This window comes from Engraulis encrasicolus, chromosome 17 (assembly GCF_034702125.1).
Source record: "Engraulis encrasicolus isolate BLACKSEA-1 chromosome 17, IST_EnEncr_1.0, whole genome shotgun sequence".
Lineage (NCBI taxonomy): Eukaryota > Metazoa > Chordata > Actinopteri > Clupeiformes > Engraulidae > Engraulis > Engraulis encrasicolus.
The window spans coordinates 37,830,949-37,858,542 of NC_085873.1; the positions used below are offsets into that span (position 1 = coordinate 37,830,949).

Genomic DNA, 27,594 nt, shown 5'->3' on the forward strand with positions numbered 1-27,594 from the left:
TTATTTCCCTTGGTATCGGGACACCTCGTCGGCCGTTATTCCTTGCTTATTATATGGTTGTGACGTCATCTGTCGAATGCTCCATTCATTTCAACGGGGCTCCCCAACGTTCGGACGTCTGTTATTTTTCGATAACGGACGGGTTGGTCTATAACAGACCGCTGTCAATGGCAACAAGACTTTTCACTGCTAAAGCGACTTTTCAACAAGACTCTAATCAGCTGCTGTGATAGACAGCACCCGTTGTCCTGGCTACCGCTGTCAATGGCAACAAGACGTTCACTGCTAAAGCCACTGGCTTGTATACAAGTCAGTGGCTAAAGCGAATGTTTCATATCACTCCGCAGGGGGTCCGGTCTTTTGTCACTCTAATCAGCTGCTGTGATAGACAACACCTGTTGTCCTGGCTAGCCTACCTAGCTGTTGCCTAGCGGTGTTCCACAACGGCACTGTTTTGTTTTGCGCAGCAACAATCTTAACATTAAATAGGTCTAAAGAAATGTCCCCGCATGTGTGAATCATTTAAGTATATCCATATAATAAGCGGGTTAACTTTCGGCGAGTCGGTCGCTTTGTGGAATAGCAGCACTTCAGAGAGAACAAGACCCCTCCGCTCCGCGTCGGGGTCTAAAGATTCTCTCTGTCGTGCTGCTATTCCACGGTAGCGACCTTCTCGCCGAACGTTAACCCTTACATATCAAATTTGCGTCATGAGGCTACAAGCAACAGAAAAGGATGGGACAAACAGGTTTAAATTGCACCCCAGTTCTCGTGCCTTAGCATCCAGCTAATAACCACATGAGCTAGCTTGAGGTCATAGCAACTGTATGGACAACACCTACATGAGATGTTGGGGTGGGTGTGAGATCTGTCATATTCAGGTGTGTTTGTGTGTGTCATCTTCCGTAGAATATATCGAGGTGTGTGTGATAGGGGTGTATATCACAGCCTCCATGACGATACGATTCAATATCGATTTCTTAAGGCAGCGACTAGATTATTTTCGACACTGAATGCCCCACAATACGATACGATTTGATCGTCGGCCGGATCGTAGGATCGATGCATCGCTACATATCGATTATTATTTATTTACACCCCTAGTGTATGAGAAGCAGATCATCTCCAGTGTGTGTGTGTGTCATCTTCTGTAGAATATGTTGAGGTGTGTGTGAGCTAGCTAGCTAGCTAACAGATCATCTGGAGTAGAAGAGGTTGTCGAACTCGTTGAGGACAAACTCCACGATCTGGTTCTGGAACACCATGAACATGGTGATGTTGGCCGACTCCATCTCCGGCTTCAGGAGCGTGGGGCCGAACACGATGGCGATGTTCTGCACCGTCATACGGTTCTCCTCTCCATGTTCTATCACGCTGCGGAACAGAGAGAGGGGGGGGGAGAGAGAAAGAGAGGTTGAATAACAAGAACATGATGTTGATGTTCGTCACAGTCATACGGTTCTCTTCTCAATGTGGGAGAGAAGGAGAGAGAGAGAGAGAGAGAGAGAGAGACAGAGAGAGAGAGAGAGAGAGAGAGAGAGAGAGAGAGAGAGATTGAATAACAAGAACATGATGTTGATGTTCGTCACAGTCATACGGTTCTCTTCTCAATGTGGGAGAGGAGGGGAGAGAGAGAGAGAGAGAGAGAGAGAGAGAGAGAGAGAGAGAGAGGTTGAATAAAAAGAACACAATGCTGATGTTCTTCACAGCCATATCAGCAGAGGGAGAGAGGGGGTGTGGGAGAGGAGAAGAGAGGGAGAGAGAGAAGAGAGAGGGAGAGAGAGCGATATTATTTTGAAGTGTGTTATATACCGCACAGTGCTGTGGTGATAATGTCGTATGGTGTTATGGTGTCATATACGGTGGTGTGGTGTCATATCGTGTTGTTGTGGTGATAATGTTGTATGGTGTTGTTGTGGTGAGTATGGTGTTATGGTGTCATATGTGGTGGTTTTGTGGTGTCATATACAATGTTGTTGTGGTGAGCATGTTGTATATGGTGTTGTGGTGTTATATACGGTGTTGTTGTGGTGAGCATGTTGTATAGTGGTGTTGTGGTGATAATGTCGTACGGTGTTGTTGTGGTGTCATATGTGGTCGTGTTGTGGTGTCATATACGGTGGTGTTGTGTCCTACGGTGTTGTTGTGGTGATAATGTCGTACGGTGTTGTTGTGGTGAGTATGTTGTATGGTGTTGTGGTGTCATATGTGGTCGTGTTGTGGTGTCATATACGGTGTTGTTGTTGTGTCCTACGGTGTTGTTTTGGTGATAATGTTGTACGGTGTTGTTGTGGTGAGTATGTTGTATGGTGTTGTGGTGTCATATGTGGTCGTGTTGTGGTGTCATATACGGTGTTGTTGTTGTGTCCTACGGTGTTGTTTTGGTGATAATGTCGTACGGTGTTGTTGTGGTGAGTATGTTGTATGGTGTTGTGGTGTCATATGTGGTCGTGTTGTGGTGTCATATACGGTGGTGGTGTTGTGTCCTACGGTGTTGTTGTGGTGATAATGTTGTACGGTGTTGTTGTGGTGAGTATGTCGTATGGTGTTGTGGTTTTATATACGGTGTTGTCGTGGTGAGCATGTCGTACTTGCGTAAGTGCCTGAAGAGGGTCTCCATGGTGTCATGGTTTTCGGCAGGGAGGGATCTGACCAGCTCACTCATATACGACACCTTTTCATGATAGTCTGCGATCTCTACAGGAGACAAAGCACACACGCACACGCACACGCACACACACACACAGAGCAAAACAGCACTGGTTAGGAATAAACCAAAAGGTACATTTTTCAAGAGGTATATTTTCTGACCTTTGACATTTTCCTGTGGATTTGTCAAATGTTTCCCATAAAAGTTTGCTAGATGTTTACCAAAAGTTTGCTTTTACAACACACACCTGTAACTACACAGACTACATTTCAAACTTAAGTGGCATTCAACGCCTCTCACGAGTTAAGGCCTTTCTCCAGTCAACATGTCTCAACTCGGCCCCTCAAGACCCTCTGTACCAATGACATTACTATGAGGGTATGGCAACACCAGGTTACTACAACAAAACAACATTCAAGTAAAACATGAAGTGGAAGTATGAACAAAATTCTAGGAAAAGTGATTTTAAGAGTGGGTGTGTAGAGAGAGAGTGGGCATTTGGAGTGGCCAAGACTGTTCAACCCAGGAGTGCAGACAGCTGTGAACACACAAGGCACTTTGGGAGGAACTCAGGGCACTGTGACTCATAGAGCAAAAAATGCCTGGTGTGTGTGTGTGTGTGTGTGTGTGTGTGTGTGTGTGTGTGTGTGTGTGTGTGTGTGTGTGTGTGTGTGTGTGTGTGTGTGTGTGTGTGTGTGTGTGTGTGTGTGTGTGTGTATGTGTATGTGAGAGAGAGAGAGAGCAATGCGTCCCTGAAACACTCCCTGTTCTGGGCGCAGATGCAGCTGTGTCTGTGCCTGTGGAACGTGCCCACGCCAGGCATTCTATTTCTGATGACGTCACAATGCCTCAGAAACCTCTGTAGAACCAGCTTGGGTCTGTGCACACACCATACTGATTAGACTTTTTCTAAATTGACTGTTTATAGCCATTTAGTTTTGTCTACTCGTTAACACTTAAACGAAGACTTAAAGCTCTCACATTGATTTTTTTTTGTGTGATTTCTCCAAGACACTGTAGTTTCTAGCTTCCACTGCATACATTCACTAAAACATAATAATAACACTCACACAGTTCAACAGACGAACACACACGCATGTACGCACGCACGCACGCACACACATGCACACACGCAAACACACGCGCGCACACCTGCGTGCACGTACGCTTGCGCATGCACGCACACACACATACGCACAGACACACACACACACACACACACACACACACACACACACACACACACACACACACACACACACACACACACACACACACACACACACACACACACACACACACACACACACACACACACACACACACGCGCATGTGTTGTGTACTGTACTCACTGATGCCGGCTACGAAGTTGTTGAAGTGGCTGTATGGGAAGAGGGGCTCCTGCAGCTCCCTGAAGAAGAGCTTCAGAGCCCCCGTGATCACGTGGATATCCCAGTGGCCCTCCTCGAAGTCGATGTCCTCTGGCAAACACACGCACGCACGCATGACACACACACACACACACACAGGCACGCACGCATGCATGCACGCACATGCAGACACACACGTGCACCGCACGCATGTACACACAAACACACACATGCACGCACACACCCGCACATGCACACACACACAAATACACACATCAGTATAATACATTATGACCACAGCAGAGCTGTACAGCCCCTGTTGAGAAACACTGCTAAATAAGTTCTTAAAGTTTGCTTTATTTCAAACATGTAAAAGTTTACGTGTATGAAACAAATATAAAAGTGTAAATAAAAATAAACTTAACAAAAAGAGAAAAGGGAATGCTTCACTGGGTCCTGTATCCAATTAGTAAAAAAGGGTGCTCATAAAAAAAAAACGTCCAAACTTCCATGAAAACACTATTTGAGGCACTCCTTTCTGAAGTTAAACAGCCTTTTTTGGCATGTAACCAGTGTTCAATAAAGGCTTTTTAACTTGGGTAAAAAATTTATTTAACTCTTAGACATAATGCACGACGTCATTCATCTTGGCTACTACTATACTGTATATAGTATTAGGAGAGCTTACCGTGGTCAGCCTTGAAACGCAACTTCTGTATGGTAGCCAAGTTGCCACTGACCCTGTAAAGGCCGTCAATACCCAGACCTGGAGAATAGACAAAACAGAACCCACCCTGGTCATCATGAAAAGTGGCGTGCACAGACATTTTAGGGAGCTGGTGCTTGAGGGAGGATGGAGAAGCTACTGTACATATTATATTGAGGCATTATTGTAACATGCTTTTGATCGTCAAACAACTGTAGATTATCAAGTCAAGATGGGCCACAGTACATTGTGATAAAAAAATAATCAAAAAGAGTATTTTTTTGAATAGTCGGGCAACGGGGCAGGTGCTTTAGCACCACCTCGTCCGTGCACCGCCTATGATCATCATGAAGTTACACTTCTCAAGGTGCCGGTATGCTTGCTGCGAGCTGTAAATTACGCACATCACCGCGAGCAACCGACACATGCAATTGCTTCAAAAGCAGTTGACCACGCAAAATACTGGCGGTATCATCCAGGGGGCAGAGAGCATGCAGCATTGGGATGTGGAAATTGGGAACACAGATGGCTAGGAAAACAACAACAAAAAAAGAGGGGCTCCCTGGGCAAGAAAACAATACTGCTACTACTCCTATATGTGCACGCTCCTTTTTCAAAGTGCAACAAGGAAGTATGATCAATGAGACGCTCTTAAAAGTTGCTGCCATTGTTTTCATATCAAGCACAAGCGTGGAACTGCGCAGTCTTTCTTAAGATTGCCCCCAGCGAGTTTGAAGATATTGCACCTGACGCACGCATTTGGCTGCCGTGTCCAATGCGCGCGAAATTGACATTAAATGCGCATGTTAACGCATTCATGATCAGATCGTGCACGCGCTCGCGTATCCTGCAGCAAGCATGCCGGCACCTTCAGACTCTGGCTTATCAGACTGTGGTGTACACACCAAATGCGACTGTGAAGTCGTAAAGCTGTAAAACCACAACAGGTAATTCACTTGGAATGTACTTGTAGTCACTTCATGCTGCATTCCAATCAAAATCCACTTAAGCGACTAATTCGCTTTGTACCGTATCTGGTAAAATACAGCTGCTAATTAATCCTGTTTGCTTTTTGTCGCTCAAGTCGCTCGTGACATGAGAGATCAACACATTTTGCTTGACCATTTAAGTAGTGTGCATGTACGGAATACTGCATTTGTGTGTGTAGTGCTGCGCTCAGATCAAAATACATACATACACAAGTGCGCTTACACACACACATGCGCACACACACACACACACACACACACACACACACACACACACACACACACACACACACACACACACACACATGCGGACACACACACACACACATGCGGACACACACACACACACATGCGGACACACACACACGTCCTCACCTCTCTTCTCCACGGTGCGTATGCACTTCTCTACGAAGATGAACACACACACACACACACACACACACACACACACACACACACACACACACACACACACACACACACACACACACACACACACACACACACACACACACACACACACACACGCACGGCGTGTAAGCACTTCACTATGAAGATGCACGCACACGCGCACATGCGCACACACAAACACACACACGTCCTCACCTCTCTTCTCCACGGTGCGTATGCACTTCTCTACGAAGACGGGCACAGTGGTCCTCTCCTGGGCACACAGGTTAGCCAGGTGGCAGCCAAACACGTTCTCTGGAGGACACACACACACACACACACACACACACACACACACACACACACACACAGACACAGACACACACACACACACACACAGGTTAGTCAGATGGCAGCCAAACACATTCTCTGGAGGACACACACACACGCACAGACACGCGCACGCACGCACGCACAGACAGACACAGACACAGACACAGACACAGACACAGACACAGACACGCACGCACACAAAGAGCCGCACACTTTCATTAAGGAAAGCACATTTAGCAAAACGGGCACAAACACACACACAAGAGTAGCATTGTGGTCATTTCTCCCTATCCCCTTTAACCTCCTACACTTCACTCCTTCACTGGACTCAATCACTTCAATCCATCTTCATATCCATCCATCCATCCACCCATCATCCATTCCTCCATCTCTCCTCTCCCAACCTCATACTGTATGTAGCCCTTGTCCTTGACAGAGGAGAAACAACCCACCCCCTCCCAATGTCTCTTCATCCATCCATCCATCCATCCATCCATCCATCCATCCATCCATCCATCCATCCATCCATCCATCCCTGCATCAACTCCTCTCCTCTCATCTCCTCTCCTCTCCTCTCCTCTCCTCACCTTGTATGTAGCCCTTGTCCTTGACAGACTGTAGTGTGGGCCTCTTGAGGAGAAACAACCTACCCCTTTACTTTTCTTTCTCTCCCTCCCTAAACATCCATGCATCCATCCCTTCCCCTCTCTCTCCCTCCCTCCCTCCTTCCATCCATCCATCCATCCATCAATCTATCCATCAATCTATCCACTACACCCTCCCTCCCTCCTCTCCTCTCCTCACCTCGTATGTAGCCCTTGTCCTTGACAGACTGTAGTGTGTGTGAGTCTCTTGAGGAGAAACAACCTACCCCTCCACTTGTCTCTCTTCCACCCATCCATCCATCCCTCACCGTCTTTCTCCATCCCTCCCTCCCTCCCTCCATCCCTCCTCTCTCCTCTCCTCACCTCGTATGTAGCCCTTGTCCTTGACAGACTGTAGTGTGTGTGAGTCTCTTGAGGAGAAACAACCTACCTCTCCACTTGTCTCTCTTCCACCCATCCATCCATCCATCCCTCACCGTCTTTCTCCATCCATCCCTCCCTCCCTCCCTCCCTCCCACCCTCCTCTCTCCTCTCCTCACCTCGTATGTAGCCCTTGTCCTTGACAGACTGTAGTGTGTGTGAGTCTCTTGAGGAGAAACAACCTACCCCTCCACTTTTCTCTGTCTCTCTTCCACCCATCCCTCACCCTCTTTCTCCATCCCTCCCTCCCTCACTCCCTCCATCCCTTCCCCTCTCCCTCCATCCCTCCCACCCTCCTCTCTCCTCCCCTCTCCTCACCTCGTATGTAGCCCTTGTCCTTGACAGACTGTAGTGTGGGCCTCTTCAGCAGGAACAACCTACCCCTCCACTTTTCTCTGTCTCTCTTCCACCCATCCCTCACCCTCTTTCTCCCTCCCTCCCTCCCTCCCTCCCTCCATCCCTCCCTCCCTCCCTCCCTCCATCCCTCCTCTCCTCTCCTCGTATGTAGCCCTTGTCCTTGACAGACTGTAGTGTGTGTGAGCCTCTTGAGGAGAAACAACCTACCCCTCCACTTTTCTTTCTCTCTTCCGCCCATCAATCCATCCCTCACCGTCTTTCTCCCTCCCTCCATCCATCCCTCCCTCCCTCCCTCCTCCCTCCTCTCCTCACCTCGTATGTAGCCCTTGTCCTTGACAGACTGTAGTGTGTATGAGTCTCTTGAGGAGAAACAACCTACCCCTCCACTTGTCTCTCTTCCACCCATCCATCCATCCCTCACCGTCTTTCTCCCTCCCTCCATCCCTCCTCTCTCCTCTCCTCACCTTGTATGTAGCCCTTGTCCTTGACAGACTGTAGTGTGGGCCTCTTGAGGAGAAACAACCTACCCATCCACTTTTCTCTGTCTCTCTTCCACCCATCCCTCACCCTCTTTCTCCCTCCCTCCCTCCCTCCCTCCTTCCCTCCCTCCCTCCTCCCTCCTCTCCTCACCTCGTATGTAGCCCTTGTCCTTGACAGACTGTAGTGTGTGTGAGTCTCTTGAGGAGAAACAACCTACCCCTCCACTTGTCTCTCTTCCACCCATCCATCCATCCCTCACCGTCTTTCTCCCTCCCTCCCTCCCTCCCACCCTCCTCTCCTCTCCTCACCTCGTATGTAGCCCTTGTCCTTGACAGACTGTAGTGTGTGTGAGTCTCTTGAGGAGAAACAACCTACCCCTCCACTTTTCTCTGTCTCTCTTCCACCCATCCATCCATCCCTCACCCTCTTTCTCCCTCCCTCCCTCCCTCCATCCATCAATCTATCCATTACTCCATCCATCCATCTCTCCATCCCTCCTCTCCTCTCCTCACCTCGTATGTAGCCCTTGTCCTTGACAGACTGTAGTGTGAGTCTCTTGAGGAGAAGCAACCTACCCCTTTACTATTCTTTCTCTCCCTCCCTAAACATCCATGCATCCATCCCTTCCCCTCTCTCTCCCTTCATCCATCCATCCATCCATCCATCCATCCATCCATCCATCAATCTATCCACTACTCCCTCCCTCCCTCCTCTCCTCTCCTCACCTCGTATGTAGCCCTTGTCCTTGACAGACTGTAGTACCCCTCCACTTGTCTCTGTCTCTCTTCCACCCATCCTTCCATCCCTCACAGTCTTTCTCCATCCATCCCTCCCTCCCTCCTTCCCTCCCTCCCTCCATCCCTCCTCTCTCCTCTCCTCACCTCGTATGTAGCCCTTGTCCTTGACAGACTGTAGTGTGGGCCTCTTGAGGAGAAACAACCTACCCTCCATCCATCCATCCCTCACCGTCTTTCTCCATCCCTCCCTCCCTCACTCCCTCCATCCCTTCCCCTCTCCCTCCATCCCTCCCACCCTCCTCTCTCCTCTCCTCACCTCGTATGTAGCCCTTGTCCTTGACAGACTGTAGTGTGTGTGAGTCTCTTGAGGAGAAACAACCTACCCCTTTACTTTTCTCTCTTCCACCCATCCATCCATCCATCCCTCACAGTCTTTCTCCATCCATCCCTCCCTCCCTCCTTCCCTCCCTCCCTCCTCTCTCCTCTCCTCACCTCGTATGTAGCCCTTGTCCTTGACAGACTGTAGTGTGGGCCTCTTGAGGAGAAACAACCTACCCCTCCACTATCCATTAGTCTCTCCTCTCCTCTCCTCACCTCGTATGTAGCCCTTGTCCTTGACAGACTGTAGTGTGGGCTCACCTCGTATGTAGCCCTTGTCCTTGACAGACTGTAGTGTGGGCCTCTTCAGCAGGAACTTGCGCAGCTTCGTCTTCACCTTCTTCTGGTCGTGCTCAGAGGTGGAGCCCGTGAAGCTCGGCTTAGGAGCTGAGGACATACAGCGACACATTACATTAGAGAGAGAGAGAGAGAGAGAGAGAGAGAGAGCGAGAGAGAGAGCGAGAGAGAGAGAGAGAGAGAGAAAGAGAGGGAGAGAGAGATACTGTAGAAGGGCCATGAGGAGACTGTGGAGCAATGTGCCACAGAGCAACGTGCAGTGCTTTTTTTTTTCAAATGCACGATTTAATTTTTCAATTAAAAATAAAATAAAATAAAGTTAGAGAATATGAAAATGGTCAGAGAGAAACAGAGACTACTTTGGGAAAGGTTGGCCATATAAAGAGGAGAGGCTGGGACCCATATTCGCGTGAACTATGCGAAGGACAGCACCTTTACACTGAAAAGTTTATAGGCGAATAAAGGAAAAACATATATGAGTGAATAATGCGAAGAACAGCACTCATCAGATTTTTCTATGTGGGATTCAGCACCCAGTTAAGAACCGTATCATTAATCATTATGCGATAGTGAGTGCGTTGCAATATGCGACCTTGCCTCCTCCACTTGCGCTTGTCTCCTCGTGCCGCCTCCTGGCCCCTCCTCCGTGGAGAAAACGATAAAGTTTCCCAGCTGTCAGCCTAGCCACAACAACTTTTGAGGGACTGTTTTTCATTCACCATCCCAATTGCAAATGAGAAAAAGACTCTACAATTGAGCTTTTTGAAATATAATGCTGTTGTCAGTGTCAGTGATGTCATCATGACATATTACTTTCTGGTACGAGGAGAGAAGCAAGTGGAGGAGGTAAGTGGAGGAGGCAAGGTCGCATATTGCAACGCACTCAGTGTGAGTGAGCGCGTCTCCACCACTTCACAAGTGACCCATATTACATTACATTACATTACATTGCATTTGGCAGACGCTTTATAACCAAAGCGACTTTCAAAAGAGGACATAATCAAGCCAACATCACAAGCAAATACAAAGTGCACAGGAGATATACAGAACAACAAGTGCAGTTGCAAAGAGGGGTTAGTTGTTTTTCTTTTTTGTGTGTTTTTTTTTTTTTTTTTTAAATATAAAGAGNAAAATATAGCTGCAAGCAGCAATGCGGGGCCAAGCAGTAAACTTGGCAAAGTTGCCACGGCAACAGAAGGAACTGTAGCGCCCCCTTTGGCCCAAATCTCGCCAATGTTGGGGTGCATTCCTTGGAGGGGAAAATGGGGAGAGAGACGGGGAGGGTCGGCAAAGGACCTGGGCTGGGAATCAAACCAGGGTCAGCCGCATGATAGACGAGTGCCCTACCGGTTGGCCACGGCAGGGCCTGTGCTGCCCTTGATTTATATTGAGTAACAGATTTCCATTCCCTCTCAAATTAGTCTATAAAATATCAGCAAGTAATTTCTATACTTGAGAGGCTTGCTTTTTGGACAGCAATTATAATCATCTGTGATCATTCTATTTAGTAAAATCGTTTATATGACATACAATATTATGGAAAAGAATCAGGAGCCTACTGAAAATAGATATGGTCTTTGAAATCCTAAACATATGAATCCTATAGGCTGCAATGTAATGTTGGCCAGCCTTTTGAGAGACTGTTTGGCCAGACTTTTGAGGTCTGAGGAATTGGTGTACATAGAAGTAACGTGTGTGTGTGTGTGTGTGTGTGTGTGTGTGTGTGTGTGTGTGTGTGTGTGTGTGTGTGTGTGTGTGTGTGTGTGTGTGTGTGTGTGTGTGTGAGTGTGTGAGTGTGTGAGAGACAGAGGAACTGAGAGAACAACAATGGTCTCTCACTCTCTCTCTCTCTCTCTCTCTCTCTCTCTCTCCCTCCCTCCCTCCTTCCCTCTCTCTCCCTCTCCCCCTACCCCTCCCTCTCCCTCTCCCTCTCACTCTGTCTGTGTGTGGGGGGTGGGGGGTATGTGCAGGGGCTGGGGCAGTGGGGCTTTGGTTGACACTAGAGCAATAGCAGAACTACGCACACACCTAAGCTCTCGTCTCTTGTGTGTCCAGAGACCCCCTGCTGAGAATGGTGTCAGTGAACGTGCGCAGGTGCCGTTGGCAAAGGGGACAGAGAGATGAGAAAAATCCCTCCATTCTTTCCACAATTTTGAATGGCTGCTGTGAGCTGATAGTTTTTTCAATTGTTACGAAAATCCATACCTGGGTGCAACATAGTGTGAAGATGACCTGTGTACCAATATTTTGAAAATTGGGAGTACGGCTCAAAAGATACAGTCAAAAATGTAACTAAAGTTTTGACCTGCTGGTGGCGCTACAGAGTTTGAGCTGGGGATTTGATTTTTTTTTGGTGGGTCATGGGATGGACTTCTGTGTGTGTAAAGAATCCTAGCCTAATTCGACAAACGTTTACTGAGATATGACCTCACTTCCTGTTTCGCCACTTTTACGTCAATTTTGATTGGCTGTCACGGCTAAACGATAAAAGATATCCAATATTCCTTGAGACCCCATGTGTAGCTCAGTCCAGAGATACTATGTACCAAGTTCCGGGCGAATTGATCAAAAAGTGCGGGAAAAATAGCATTTTTATTGAATTTTACAAAATTCAAAATTGCGGGAAAACTATACACGCAGGGTACAATATCATCACTAGTTCTCGGATTTGTCCTGGGCCAAGGATTCCAGGGATACCAATTTTTTGAAAATTGGACCAGCGGTTCAAAAGTTACAAGCAGAAATGTACCTGCAACTTTGACCTGCTGGTGGCGCTAGAGCGTTGGGGCTGGGGACCTATAAATCGCTGCGGGTAATATTGATGCTGCCTCGAATATGTGTGCCAATTTTCACAACTTTCCTATGTACGGTTCTATGGGCTGCCATAGACTTGCAGAGGGAGAAGAATTTTGACTGGAGTCAATGAGGGAACTAAAACACTAGGGGCCTTCGCCAGCTTCGCTGCTTGGCCCCTAATAACGAGTACACACACACACAAACACACACTCACAAACTAAACTAAACTAAACTAAACTAAATATTCCCCACTAGGTGTCAGTGTAGCCCCACACAGCTCTGCCATGAGACTCACCCACGACGCGCTTCTTGTCCTGACCACTGGAGGGCCTGTCGTCCACACCAGGCATCTTCTCATACACGTCATCCTCCTCGTCAGAATGATGCTGCTCCTGCTCCTACAAACACACACACACACACACGCATACGCACACGCACACACACACACACACACACACACACACACACACGATTACTTTTTTTTGTAAAGATTTTTTTTTGTCTTTTTACAATTTTATTTGACAGGGCAGTGTGAGAGGTGGACAGGAAGCGAATTGGGAGAGAGACGGGGAAGGGTCGGCAAAGGACCTGGGCCGGGAATCGAACCCAGGTCAGTCGCATGGCAGGTGAGTGACCTATTGGCCGGTTACTTTTACTTGGATCCAAGAGAAAAGCAAGGTCAAGTCAAGTCAAGTCTGCTTTATTGTCAATTTCTGTACATGCACTGGTCATACAAAGAATTAAAATTACATTTCTTACTTTACCATGCAGACATAGACAAGGGTACAAGATCCAAATCTGCTGATAGAAAGGTATTTGATAGGATGACAGATTTTAAAGGCCACACACTTACACCTATACTCATATTATGCCATTTTAACCTGATGCTGTGTATACTCTGCAACATTGGCCTACAGGTAGGTGCCTGGAGTGACATTCTGTATACGCGGCATTCAGGCTCTTGAGATTTGAGGGCGTATTTCATGAAAATGTGGTTATATTAGGGCTGAATAAACACATTGTCATGCAAGACGAGGGTCCTAGCTTTTCAATGAAACTTACTTTATGTTTGTATGTGGTTCGGAAGCTGAGATATTTAGGGTTTCATAGACTTAGGCAACTTTTCCCAAAAAGGGCATTCAGCGTGCGTTTTTTGCAGGTGCCTTAGGTTTAAATGGGTCCACTCACATAGACACAGGCAAAAAAACAGCAGGCAGATACATACATATTAGCACATATTCACACAAGCAGACAGATATACAGACACACACAGACACAGACACAGACACAGACATACACATACACATACACACACACACACACACACACACACACACACACACACACACACACACCACACACACGCACACACACACACACACACACACACACACACACACACACACACACACACACACACACACACACACACACACACACACACACAGAGAGAGAGCAGGGAGAGACTATTTGAAATGACTCATGTGTGGAACAGGAACTACTTGTTTTTGTAGCAACTAATAACAGACACTTGAGTAATACTTTAGTCACTCACTGGCTGCACTGCAGGAAAAGCTCGGCTTATTTTGGTTAAACGACTATTTTGGGGGTATATTTGAATACTTATTTGGTTAGTTTCGAGTACACATGTAGAATAGGTTTCAAGTCAAGATTGTATTTTATTACAGCTCACTACACTGGTACTGTATATAAGAGAGTAATTATATTCTGTGTGTGTGTGTGTGTGTGTGTGTGTGTGTGTGTGTGTGTGTGTGTGTGTGTGTGTGTGTGTGTGTGTGTGTGTGTGTGTGTGTGTGTGTGTGTGTGTGTGTGTGTGTGTGTGTGTGTGCGCGTGAGTGAGTGAGTGCATGCGCGCATTGGGGGTGAAGGGGGAAAGAAAAAAAGTGTTGTAGTGCATGCTATTTTACTGTATTCCATTCTTTTTCCTGTAACATTAAAGACTTGTTTCACAAGGGAGCCTTTGTTTGTGAGAAGCGTTTCTCGACACCCACGGTATTTTGGGTTTATTTCCATAGCAAATATTATCAACAGTTTTTGTGTGTGTGTACATGTGTATGTGTGTGCGTGTGCGCGCGCGTGTGTGCTCGTGTGTGTGCGCGCGTGTGTGAGCGTGCGCACATGTGTATGTGTGTGCGAGTGTGTGTGTGCGCGGGTGCGTGTGTGTGTGTGTGTGTGTGTGTGTGTGTGTGTGTGTGTGTGTGTGTGTGTGTGTGTGTGTGTGTGTGTGTGTGTGTGTGTGTGTGTGTGGTCACATCACCTGTTTCCTGAGGCTATTTATACGAATCCTTTTCCTACTCCCCCCTGCCTTAGTACAGTACCACTCGCTGGTTTTAACTCTACTGATACCACAACTGGAAGTAGCTCTTACAACAGGGGTTTTGCCATATAAGGGCCAAACTAAGAGCCGCATCAGAGTCAAAAGACTTGAGATGCAGATTTGAAGGTGACAGACCCTGACGAGCTGCGTAGCAGACACTTGGCTTTTCTTTCTTTTGCCAAAATAGAGCCTTGCACTGTGAGTGTCAAGATTGTCAAGATTGTAAAACCAAATCTGATGGTGAAAAGTGGTGCTGAGCCTTTTTAGCAGACAGAGAGAGACTTGAAGAAGCATGTTGATTTGCACAAAGACATCAGCCATGTGCTGTGTGAAATCTTGTGACAAAAGCCTTGTGTTTTAGAGGTATTGCTTTGTCAGGAACTAAAATATCCAACCTAATACCATGTGTTTGAAGGCATTTTTCTCAGTTTCAATGCTGTGATAGTTACTGCACTTTGCCTTTGTAGGGCAGAGTTGCCAAATGATGTGTTGAGTGACCTCGAGCTACTCACTAATGACCTTGAGCTAGTCACTAGTTGCCCAATGATGTGTAGACTTACTTTGAGATATTCACTAGTTACCTAATGATGTGTAGCATGACTTTGAGCTACTCACTAGTTAACTGATGATGTGTAGAGTGACCTTGAGCTACTCACTAATGACCTTGAGCTACTCACTAGTTGCCTAATGATGTGTAGAGTGACCTTGAGCTACTCACTAATGACCTTGAGCTACTCACTAGTTGCCTAATGATGTGTAGAGTAACCTTGAGCTACTCACTAATGACCTTGAGCTACTCACTAGTTGCCTAATGATGTGTAGAGTGACCTTGAGCTACTCACTGGTTGGCTAATGGTGTGTAGTGTGACCCTGAAGAGCTGCTTACCAGTTGCCTGATGGTGTCCAGGATGACCTTGTGCCAGTCGCTGATGATGCTCTCTGTGTCATACTGGATCAGGTACTCACAGCCATTCTGACTCTTCAGCTGGAAACACACCAACCAACAAACAGATAAACAAACAAACAAATAAACAAACACAAACACAACCCATTTTAGCATGGCGTAGATACTTAATAATATCTTATAATAATACTTAATCTATCTCTTGGAGTCTTAACACTCCAGAACAAGTCATTCTTCTGACTATTTAGAAATAAAAACAGTCCAACAAAGAAACGCAAAGTCATCTGATGATGTAGCTGTGTGATGAACTGAACTGACAACTACTTGAAACACACATCAATAACACACAGTCACACACGAGTCATAAACATGATGTCAATGTCATAAACGTTTTATGGTCATGAAAATGTGACATTATCAGGGCTGTCTTTAACAAATTCCACTTAAGCCAGGCTCAAACTACACGACTAGCTCTTGTGTGTCCGATTTTGGCGTCGGGGTGCACCGCACACTAGAAGAGAATCGCAACTGTCAATCTTGTCGCTGCTCGCAGCCACCGAGACAATGCCCGACATTCTATTTCCAGTCGCAAATATCAAACAGTGTTTGATTTCTACGATTTGCGATCTGTGACTTTGAGCTGCCAAAGTTCTATCTTAGAACGTCGCTCACGACGAGGAAATCTTTCCCGCCAATCGCTTGCGATGGTCCTGGGGGGTAACGTTCCAGCGATTGACGTAAGAGGGGTTTTCAGCCGAGAATCGGCGCGATAGTCGTGTAGTTTGAACCAGGCTTTAATGACAAAGTCATAAAATGTTTATGACATTGACATCATGTTTATGACATGCATGAATGCATTATGACACTTATGTCATATGTATGATGCCGGCGTAAAGTCAAGTGTTACCGACAATTCCAATGATGACAATTCTAGAATGGCCTACCTCTATGACATTCTTCTTGCTGGATTTGTCCTTGGCAGCCCAGGTCAACGTGGCGCCCCTGAGGTCCACCGTGAATTCCGGAAGGATCTGATTGCTCTTCATCTGGGGTGGAGGGGAACAGGAGCACAATGGTTGATCACCATGGTAACACTGTAACAATGACTCAGCACCAATTATTCTGACATTTCACACCAGCTGTTTAGAAGTATACAGTCCAAATACGGTAACAACCTAAACTTTTCAGGGAATACCATTCAAATAGAAAGAGTTTAGCGAGAGCATGAAACCGCTTCAAATATAACACAAGTGCACTCATTCTGGTGTCAATCGCTTTTGACAATAGCATCTGCTAAGTGAAAATAGCATGTGTTCTTTTACATAGTTCATGGTCCCCACACACACAACCCATGGCACAATTTGCACTTCTGCACTTTCAGCACTACAGTGTTGCACGCTAGCCTGACTTTAATACTTCTTTCCAAAACGTCTGACTCGTCAGGCTAGTTGCACGCCCCCACCCTCTGCACTTTGGTACAATTGCACTTCAACCCCCATACACCACAACAATTCAAATTTCACTGCAAGTTTTGCTTTTAGTAATTCTATGCAAGTGATGAATTGATATCTTTGTATCCTTTTAAAAGGCATGTACTGTATGCCATGTCATGTAATGTACACTAACAGCCTAAGAGCTATAGGCAAACACCAACGAGGTGTGTTGCGATAAAGGCATTTGTTTGCACAGGGTTCAGAGTTTCCGCCCTGAAAGCCAGACTGAAATCCCCTGCCCTTTCCATGACACGGAATATAAACAAATACCCAATGTGATGATGCCAGCATGCTGCTTTTTGCACCCGTCAAACTAATCCTAAAACTCTCCCCCCACAGATGTTTTATCACCAATCATTTCTCTTTCTTTCCATCTCTCTCTCTCTTTTCCACCCTTCATCCCCCCACATTTTTGTCTTTCTGACTCATTCTCTCATATTTCTCCTTACCTTTCCACCCCTCACTCTCTTTGATATTGTGACAGCATTTGGCTGGTACAACACATCCCATGTATTCTATACATGTACCGTACGTTGTATCTACAAGGATAGGCTACAAGGAGATTTAAGCCCAGATGCAAAATACTAAAAGCAAAGCATGGAGGGAAATAAGATTAAAACAAGCAGTGAAATTAGAGTAGGCTACAACACGACTCCACACAGCTTTGATTGTCCATATTGTACTGCAGTGTGTATTTTGTTGTATAATATTGCATTGTGTAACGCACCATACCTTACTATGAAATGCTGTTTTTGAAAGTGAAAAGTGAAAGCCCATTGGGAAACTCCAACTCCCATTGTCATTGTGACACAGCACTCCACAGCACACAAGTGAACACTGCACACTGCACACAACAAAATTGCATTTATGCCTCACCCGTGCAAGGGGGCAGCCCTCAGTGGCACCCCATGGGGAGCAGTGCGGTGGGACGGTACCATGCTCAGGGTACCTCAGTCATGGAGGAGGATGGGGGAGATTACTCCCCCCACCAACCTGGCGGGTCGGGAGTCGAACCGGCAACCTCTGGGATGCAAGTCTGACGCCCTAACCGCTCACCCATGACTGCCCATGACTTTGAGGTGTGTACAGAAAATAACATCCATCAGTCAATTTCCATGTGCAGGTAAGTGCTGTAAGTGTGCTTGGCCCACACAGCTGATTCTGATAGTCCTTAAAGGTACACTGTGCAGAAAATGGTCAAACAGGTACTGCAACTATGCTGCTCATTGAAACTGGGCTGCCTATTGCCAAAGTTGATCTTTACATGAACGTTTACTAAGTAATAAACAAATATTTTCTAGTATGGTTCAAGTAGAGTCATTTTTGCAGCTAAAAATGGCTATTTTGGGAAATTCAAAATGGCGGACCATGGAGAAGATCCCCCTTTTCATGTATGAAAAGTGCAATTTTTCCAGTCATAATGAATACTTGGAATTTGATGGTGGTGGTAAGTATTCATGAAAAAGGTAACATTAGTGAATGGGCAGCATAGATTCTGGAAATAAACAACTAAAAATCTCACACAGTGTACCTTTAACAGGTATTAACTGTAATCAGTGATCTGGCATCTAGGTGTAAAGTGTCTCCTGGCTGGGAGCCTTGAGGCTTGAAAGGTTATGCTTTTCCCAGAGCCAGACCTGTGGTCCCCATTGTTTCCCTAGAGAGCGACTCTGTACAGTGGGGTGGTGGAGTTTGGTGTACGCACGCACGCACGCACGCACGCACGCACGCACGCAGTTATTATGTAGCAGCTGTTGTGTTTGACAACCGCACAAACGCACGCATAAACACACCTATTGTGTAGCAGCAGCTATGGTGTTTGCCACACACATGCTCTGTGTGCACACAACACACACACACACACACACGCACACACACACACACGCACACACACACACACACACACACACACACACACACACACACACACACACACACACACACACACACACACGCACACGCACCTATTGTGCAGCAGCAGCAGTGTTTGACATACACACACACACAGAAGCGCGCGTGCGCGCGCACACACACACACACACACACACACACACACACACACACACACACACACACACACACACACACACACACACACACACACACAATTTTATCTGACTCATTGTGGGCCTGAGCAAACATGCTACAGTTACCATCTTGACTTTGCCTCAACTCTAGCCAACTCCAACATACTTCACTCGCAAGTACATTTCAGGGCTTAAAGGGGTATGCCACTATTTTGGGTTGGGGTTTATAAAGGTGGTTAAGGGTCTTATTTTTCATGTTAAGCGTTGTCTTGCTTTAAGACAAGTTAAAAGAGGGAATTTGTCGCTAAGCTAGTGAAAGTCAATGGATCCGTGTAGCATGCTACAATGCTACACGTATCCATTGACTTTCACTAGCTTAGCGACATATTCCCTCTTTTAACTTGTCTTAAAGCAAGACAACGCTTAACATGAAAAATAATACACTTTACCACCTTTATAAACCCCAGCCAACGATTTTAACTGTAGTAAGCCCCAAAATAGTGGCATACCCCTTTAACATTAACTTTTGTTCACCCACCGGACTCTGTGACTAGTGGTTTTCTCGAGTCACTAGCCATTCAGGTATTGCACTAGCCACATATTTTACATGTTTTTTTTTTCTTCATTATGATGGCGTACATCTAACCTAAGAAGATGAGATTCTAAAGCAAAATGAGTGTACAGGTATAGCTTTCTACATGGAAGTATGTCAAGCAAATAGAAACTGAGTTACTGAGTTTTGTCTTGAACTTAAATACAAACAATTGATATACAAGGGGCAAACAACAAAATACTATGGCTATGGTGGCTACTATGATGCGTTTGTCATACCAAGGAATGAACTGCCAGCCGAATTGGCTAGTGACACTGAAAGTATTACTAGCCAATGCCAAGTTTCACCAGCATTTGGCTGGGTGTCTAGTGCCAGTGTCAAGCCCTGGTACATTTACATTTGCCTCCTACAGTATGTACTATCTTGAGAAAAGAATGTCATCCAAAATCCATGTCACATCACCATATAAACATGCCATGAGAGACATGCCATTGTTTTACTTGGAAAGCTGAAAACTTCGCTAACACCAGACCATATTACAAGCCAGGGGTGGATCTAGCCATTTTGGGGCCCCTCAAAAGTCATTACATAGACATACAATTATGTGTTTTGGTGCTATTTCAGTGTTTTGTCTCATATATATCGTTGATTAACTTCACATGAGTGACAAATTAAGATCAAGCCTATTTGTGTGTGTGTATGTGTTCATTGCGACTGGTGTGACAGTTAGGGCCCCTATGGAGGGCTGATTTGGTCAGGGCCCTGGGCAGTTGCCGAGGTTTGCCTCAGTGGTGTAGTCTACTTTTTATGGTGGGTATACTGTGTATTTGAGCATTTTTTTGAAGTGGGTATATATACTGTATATATTTGTGCTATTCAAAACAATGGATGAACCAATTTTAAGTGGGTATACTGAAATCCCTGAAATTTAGAAGTGGGTATACTCCGTATACCCGCGTTCTACGTAGACTACACCACTGGTTTGCCTAATGGAAAGTCCATCACTGTCAAAATCCACAATCCTTCAGACTGGAATGAGCACACTAGGCAGCATGGGAACTCCCAGGTTAGGAAAGCTCTTATGTTGACTGTTCTGCTCTTTATCTCTTGGCAAACTTCAATATGACTACACTAGTAAAATAAAGGAGAAATAAAATAAAATAAACATAAATCAACACGAGCAAATGCCACTGATTTTTTGTACAATGTTTTCTTGATCACACCATGATTTCTCCTTGCAAGATCCATTTCAAAATACCTGGGAGGTCTTGAACAATTTTTTTTGGTTACTGCACCACTGGATGATGAAATGAGTGAACACTGCAAACAGCTAAATTGCATTTTTGCCTCACCCGTGCAAAGAGGCAGTCCCAATGGTGCCCCAAGGGAGCAGTGCGGTACGACGGTACCATACCTAGCAAACTCCAACTCCCATTGTCATTGTGACACAGCGCTCCACAGCACACAAGTGAACACTGCAAACAGCTAAATTGCATTTATGCCTCACCCGTGCAAGGGGGCAGTCCCAATGGTGCCCCAAGAGAGCAGTGTGGTACGACGGTACCATGCACAGGGTACCTCAGTCAGGGAGGAGGATAGGTTGAGAGCACTGCTTAATTACTCCCGCCACCAACCTGGCGGTTCAGGAGTCGAACCATCAACCTTTGGGCTACAAGTCTGACACAGCACTAACCACTTACCCATGACTACGCAATGTATTAACCCTTTAAGGAGTAAGGAATTTTTAGAGGTTCTTCTAGAATTTTACTGGAACACTCTACTGCTCCCGTAGAAGTCTATGTTAAAAATTTCGCAAAGTCTTTATGACATCATAATGAGAACTCAAATGTTTTGGTAAAATTCTAATCACATATTTGTGATGGTACTCCTCAAAGGCTTAATGCAGCCCTGCACATGGCAACACCTGAGGTGTTGGGAAGAGGAGGATGAGAAGCTTTCCAGTGAAAGCTCTCTCTCTCTCTCTCTCCCTCTCTCAGGCTTAGACCCATAAACTACTTAAGAGGTCAGGTCTGGCCACGGTTTGAACTCTAAAAGCACCTAAACACCGTCACCTCAGCTCTCCACCTCAGCTCTTTGGGCACGGGGGATAGGCTTAGTAATGCAAGTACTGTATGGTGCTGCCTGGTGCCGTTACAATGTAATGTGATGCGATGTGATGTGTTTGAGTGTGCATGTATGGTGCTGGATGTTCTTATGTACATGTATTGTGTATTGGGTTAGGTACTTTATAATTTCACGTTGGCTGTAACAAGTTATGGTGGTGGTGAAAACAAATTTCCACTGCTAGGCTGCCCATAGCCCTTCTGAATGATTAGGGATCTAAATTAAAAAGCACCAACCAGCCAAATGCTGGTGAAATTTCAGCTTAGCTGGTATACTGTACTGTAAATGAAAACTTACCAGCCACTTACCAGACCCATTACTGAGCGTCTGTTTGGCAAGTAAGATGAACATCTACTAGCCATTTTGGCTGGTGATTTAAAACGTTAATTTAGAGCCCTGCTGGCGACTGCTACCCAAACAGTAATGGTGCCATGCTTGTAATCGTGATTGGCTAATGAGGTGGAATGCCAAGTGTAGTATAGTACAGTTACTGCCGCTGCAGGCTAGCTGGCTGGCATGCCAAAAGCGGAATCGTAAGGCAAAAGTTGTCGTCGTTTGAACTTCCAAAGCACCTAAACATCTCTTAACTGCTACCAACAATGGCATGCCAAAAGCGGAATCGTAAGGCAAAGGTTGGCGTTATTTAAACTTCCAAAGTCCTTAAACATCTTAACCGCTACCCAAAACACACGCCTTCCCGTAAGCCCTCTCTCCTGTTGGGTGATAGGCTTAGTAATGCAAGTTAAGTACGGCTAGATCCTTGGCGGTGCGTCAGCATTTCTCATCACTTGCAAGTGGTGCTGAGTAGTGTAATGTAATGCTATTTAATCCCAACTGGGACACTCAAACTCCCCTTGTTATTGTGACACAGCACTCTACAGCACACAAGTTCACACTGCACACAACAAAATTGCATTTATGCCTCACCCGTTCAAGCGGACAGACCCCAATGGCACCCCAATGGCGCCCCAAGGGAGCAGTGCGGCGGGACGGTGCCATGCTCAGGGTACCTCAATCATGGAAGAGGATGGGGGAGAGCACTCGTTAATTGCTGCCCCTACCAACCTGGCGTGTCGGGAGTTGACCAGGCAACCTTTGGGCTACAAGTCTGACACCCTAACCACTTACCCATGACTGCCCTAATAATGTAATTCAAATTAAATCATCTTCAGCCATGCAGGTTGGAAGCAGAATAGTTTCCCATAGACACAGACACATCTCTAAACCTGTTTAGCAACGGTTGGGACGACAACATTAACATTGTGATGTTAATGTAATGATTCAAAAGTAGCCTTGACTCTATAAACCATGTCGATTTGTCCTGAGCACTTCCTTTTGACAGGTCAAGTGTTATCAGTAACATAGCATACTTTACAATACAATACAATACAATACAACACAACATGTATTTATATAACACAGTATCACAACTATGAAATTGACTCAAAGCGCTTTCAAAATACACACACAGAGACACGCACACATTCCTACATTCCCACACCAACTCTGGAGGCTGCTGCACGCCGCCAATTGTCCAGGGTTCATGTGAGAAAGTGCACACACGCGCACACGCGCAAACACGCGCACACACACACACACACACACACACACACACACACACACACACACACACACACACACACACACACACACACATTAGTAGTCCTAAAAAGATTACTCTGGAAGTGATCGTAGCATAGTTTCAAGACCCTCAAGACCTAGCCTACTAGGTAACATACATACAAAACACACACACACACACACACACACACACACACACACACACACACACACACACACACACACACACACACACACACACACACACACACACACACACACACACACACACACACACACACACACACACACACACACACACACACACACACACACACACACACGACCCTCAAGACCTAGCCTACTAGCGTAAGAAGACTGTGTAGCTGTTATGGTTCTAGGCAGTTTGTGTCATAATCATCTGGCTGGTTAGGACGTAATGTGGAGTTCTTACTGAGGTACTGCTGGGGGCCGACTTTGGGTCCTTGTGGAACGTTAGAACACCTCCGTGTAGAACCGTCCATGACTGGCCCCAGTTCTTCCTGTAAAGCAAAAGAGAGGGATTAAAAGGTGCACTGTGTAGGATGGTGGCCAGAGTAGGTATTGCAACTATGCAGCTCATTGAAACTGTGCTGCCTATTGCCAAATTTGATCTTTTCATAAATATTCACTGAGCAATAAACTAATATTTACTAGTATGGCCGAAGTATAGTAAATTTAGCAGCTAAAAATGTGTATTTCTGGAAAATCAAAATGGCGGACATGGAGAAGATCCACCTTCTCATGTATGAAAAGTGCAATTTTCCCAGTCATAATGAATAATTAGAATTTGATGGTGGTGGTAAGTATTCATGAAAAAGGTAACATTTGTGAATGGGCAGCATGAATTCTGCAAATATACTACTAAATTATTACATAGTGCACCTCAATGCACCTGTGGCACAGCGCGCTAAGCCCCCCACATTTGGGCTGACATTGCCCATGGGGACCCCGGTTCGAGTCCGGCCAGGGTCATCTCCCAGCCCTGCCCCATCTCTCTCCCAATCATTTCCTGTCTACTCTCACACTGTCCTGCAATAATAAGGCCAAACTAAGAAAAAAGAAAACAGAGGGAAGGAGAAAAACACAAAGACAGATAATGAGGAAGCAAGAGCAGAGTGGTATCGGGGGGGATAGTAGTCGCCATGGGAACACTTCACTACCCACCTGACTTTTTTACCGTTCTCTGACACCTTCGTCTTGTTCAGGATGCCGGCTTTCTCTAAGCTCGGCAACTACGGAGAGAGAGAGAGAGAGAGAGAGAGAGAGAGAGAGAGAGAGAGAGAGAGAGAGAGAGAGAGAGAGAGAGAGAGAAGGGATGAGTGTTAGTAACTTCTGATAACGGCTGAACTATTGACAAATAAATATCTGTCTGATATAGTGACAAAGAAATGTCAGGTGTCTGTTGCGACAGAGACAGAGACAGAGGGTATTTCTCAAAAGTGAAGTGTATTAGCCTTGCTAGGATGAGTAACGCTTATTTTTCACAGATTTCAACCAAGAGTCTCTAATTACTAGTTCTAAGTGTCATTAATTGTAATAAATAATTGGATACACCGAGTGCAAGTGGGCATTACTCGTGCTAGCAAGGTTAAAAGGTTAAAGAGCAAGGTTAAAAATCCTTTATTCAACATTGGCTACATGCCGACTTGTGAACCTTTCAGACACTGCCAGTAAGCGTAAGTTATGGACGGAAAAAAAGGTGTGATAAAGTTGAAAGGGAAGTTTCTTGTGCGTACGAGATGCAGACAGATTGTGGGCCTGTAAGTGTGTGTGTGTGTGTGTGTGTGTGTGTGTGTGTGTGTGTGTGTGTGTGTGTGTGTGTGTGTGTGTGTGTGTGTGTGTGTGTGTGTGTGTGTGTGTGTGTGTGTGTATGTGTCTGTGTGTGTGTGTGTGTGTGTGTGTGTCTGTGTGTGTGTCTGTGTGTGTGTCTGTGTGTGTGTGTTGTGAGTATGGGCGCGAGTGTGTGTGTGTGAGTATGTGTGTGAATATGTGTGTGGGTGTGTGTGTGTGTGTGTGCGCGCACACGCTTGTGTGTTTGTGACAGTGTTGGTTCTTGAGGATGTAAGAGGTCAGAGGTGTGAAGCCTGAAGACTTCTTCTGAATTTGACTTGTCAAAAAAGTCAAGTGACAAGTGCGAATCTCTTGAAGAATCCCTCTGAACTTTTGAAACATTTGAATTATTATTTCAAACAACACAAATTGACGTTTGTGGAAGTTTTCACGATGGCATTTCACACCAAACTGTGAAACTCTTTAATTTACATGGAGTTGAACATTGCAAACAGCAAAAGGGACTTTAGACGCTGTTTACACGTACAGTATATAGATCTTTTGGAAAACACATTGGTTTTGGCCTTCCATTTACACGTAAACAGAGTTTTAAAATCCGCATATCAAAAATATCCGGCTTTAAAAATATCCCATTCAGGGGGGCTAACACGCGTTTTTACATTTAGCCACATCCCACATGTTGTGTTTACATGTAAACGGGAGAAAAAATATCCACATTTAAAAATATCCGGATACGCGCCGTAAACAGCACCTCAGAGTGCTCAGGAGACTGCAGATAATGATACTCAGGTGCTCATCTGTGCGACAGAGGCACTCTGAGATTTGAGAAAAAATATGTTTAAAAAATCAGTTCATGGAACTAGATAAACATCCTCCTTAAATGTATCTATCTCAAAACACATAGCCGTATGGGTTGCCACCATATTGGCCTTCATCAGGGCTTTAAGTTCTGGAAGTTTTTCAAGATGGCGGCATGTCACACCTCTGCTAGAAAAGAGCGCTAGTCGTTAATGTCACCCAGTGGGAAACGATGAACGGCTTGACAGGTGTCAAACGCACAACACACAAACACCCCACCCACCCACCCACTAACCGCCAGCATCACCACCAGCAGCAGACGATGACCTCAAACTTCCCTTTTTCTCGTCCTATACCCAAAAGTGCTGGTCTGGGACCCGCAAAACGGCCATGATTAGCTCAGTCCACTGTCTGTCTGGTATATTAAATAGATCAGGGATGTCAAACTCAGGCCCGGGAGTCATTTTATTTGGCCCACGAGATAATTTAAAATGTGTACATACACCATAACTGTGTAACATATTAAGATTTGAACATGAAAATGCATATATCACAGGAATATGAGTGGGCCTACAGTAGGCCATTGAAACAGCTCACTCAAATGCAACAGAATATGTGCAGGCACATTTGAACTATATGGGAATATGTTTAAACATAAATTTAAACATGACAATTTAAGTCCATTTTCTTTTTAAAAAAAATATTGAGTTTGGCCTGCGACTTCGCTCCAGATTTTGATTTTGTCAATTTGAGTTTGACACCCCTGAAATAGATGGACCCATGCTGCCCTATAAAGGCAAAGTGCAGTATCTACATATTTTGTCAAGGTTCAGTTTAGAATGAAAATGGTTGTCAATGCACCTCCTTTATCTTGTGGGAAAGTCGTAAAGAGCAAATGTGTCCCTTTTTAGAGATATTGCTATGCCAAATTTGCAGTAACTACAGCATATAACAAAGCTTTTTTCTCGGTTTCAATGTTGGCGCAGTTACTGCACTTCGCCTTTGTAGGGCAGCATGGGCCACCCCATCTAAATTGAGGGCTGGGCGATAAAAAAGAAACAAACCAGGGAATCGGTTCCTGAGGTCCATCAGCCCACCGGGAAAATGCCCTGTATGCAGAGGCGATTCTAGGGTCAGGTGGGGCCCCAAGCGAAAATGCAAAAGAATTACCATTCGAACCAAAATCGCCACTGCTGTGGTGAAGTGTGGGCTGTTATTCACTATCTAGGGGCTTGGGGGCCCCAAGCGGCTGCATGCCTTGCCTGGTATGCACCTCTGCCTCTATGCCAGATGACCAATCCAGGGGTGCATTTCTGGAAAGCGTTGTTGCTGCTAACTACGTTAGGTACTTTGTTGGTTGCAATGCAATTTCCCAATGGCAACTACCGAACTTGCTAACTGCTAACAACTACGCTTTCCAGAAATGCACCACTGCCCTGCGACCCAAGCACCAACA

General features: G+C 45.7%; 1 protein-coding gene across 2 annotated transcripts in view; it reads right to left on the reverse strand.

The window, feature by feature from the left end:
• Positions 1-687: 687 nt before the first annotated feature.
• Positions 688-27,594, reverse strand: part of arhgap27 (Rho GTPase activating protein 27) — an 86,885-nt gene continuing 59,978 nt past the window's right edge. For both annotated transcript variants that reach the window (XM_063220732.1, XM_063220731.1), the window contains 11 exons: positions 24,714-24,781; positions 23,962-24,049; positions 16,695-16,796; positions 15,733-15,831; positions 12,804-12,906; positions 9,677-9,802; positions 6,322-6,420; positions 4,709-4,786; positions 4,003-4,131; positions 2,592-2,697; positions 688-1,374 (listed from right to left, as the gene is read on the reverse strand). In XM_063220732.1, coding sequence (XP_063076802.1) covers positions 1,197-1,374; positions 2,592-2,697; positions 4,003-4,131; positions 4,709-4,786; positions 6,322-6,420; positions 9,677-9,802; positions 12,804-12,906; positions 15,733-15,831; positions 16,695-16,796; positions 23,962-24,049; positions 24,714-24,781 — 1,176 coding nt within the window. In that variant the 3' untranslated portion in view covers positions 688-1,196. The remainder of the gene's footprint in view (positions 1,375-2,591; positions 2,698-4,002; positions 4,132-4,708; positions 4,787-6,321; positions 6,421-9,676; positions 9,803-12,803; positions 12,907-15,732; positions 15,832-16,694; positions 16,797-23,961; positions 24,050-24,713; positions 24,782-27,594) is intronic.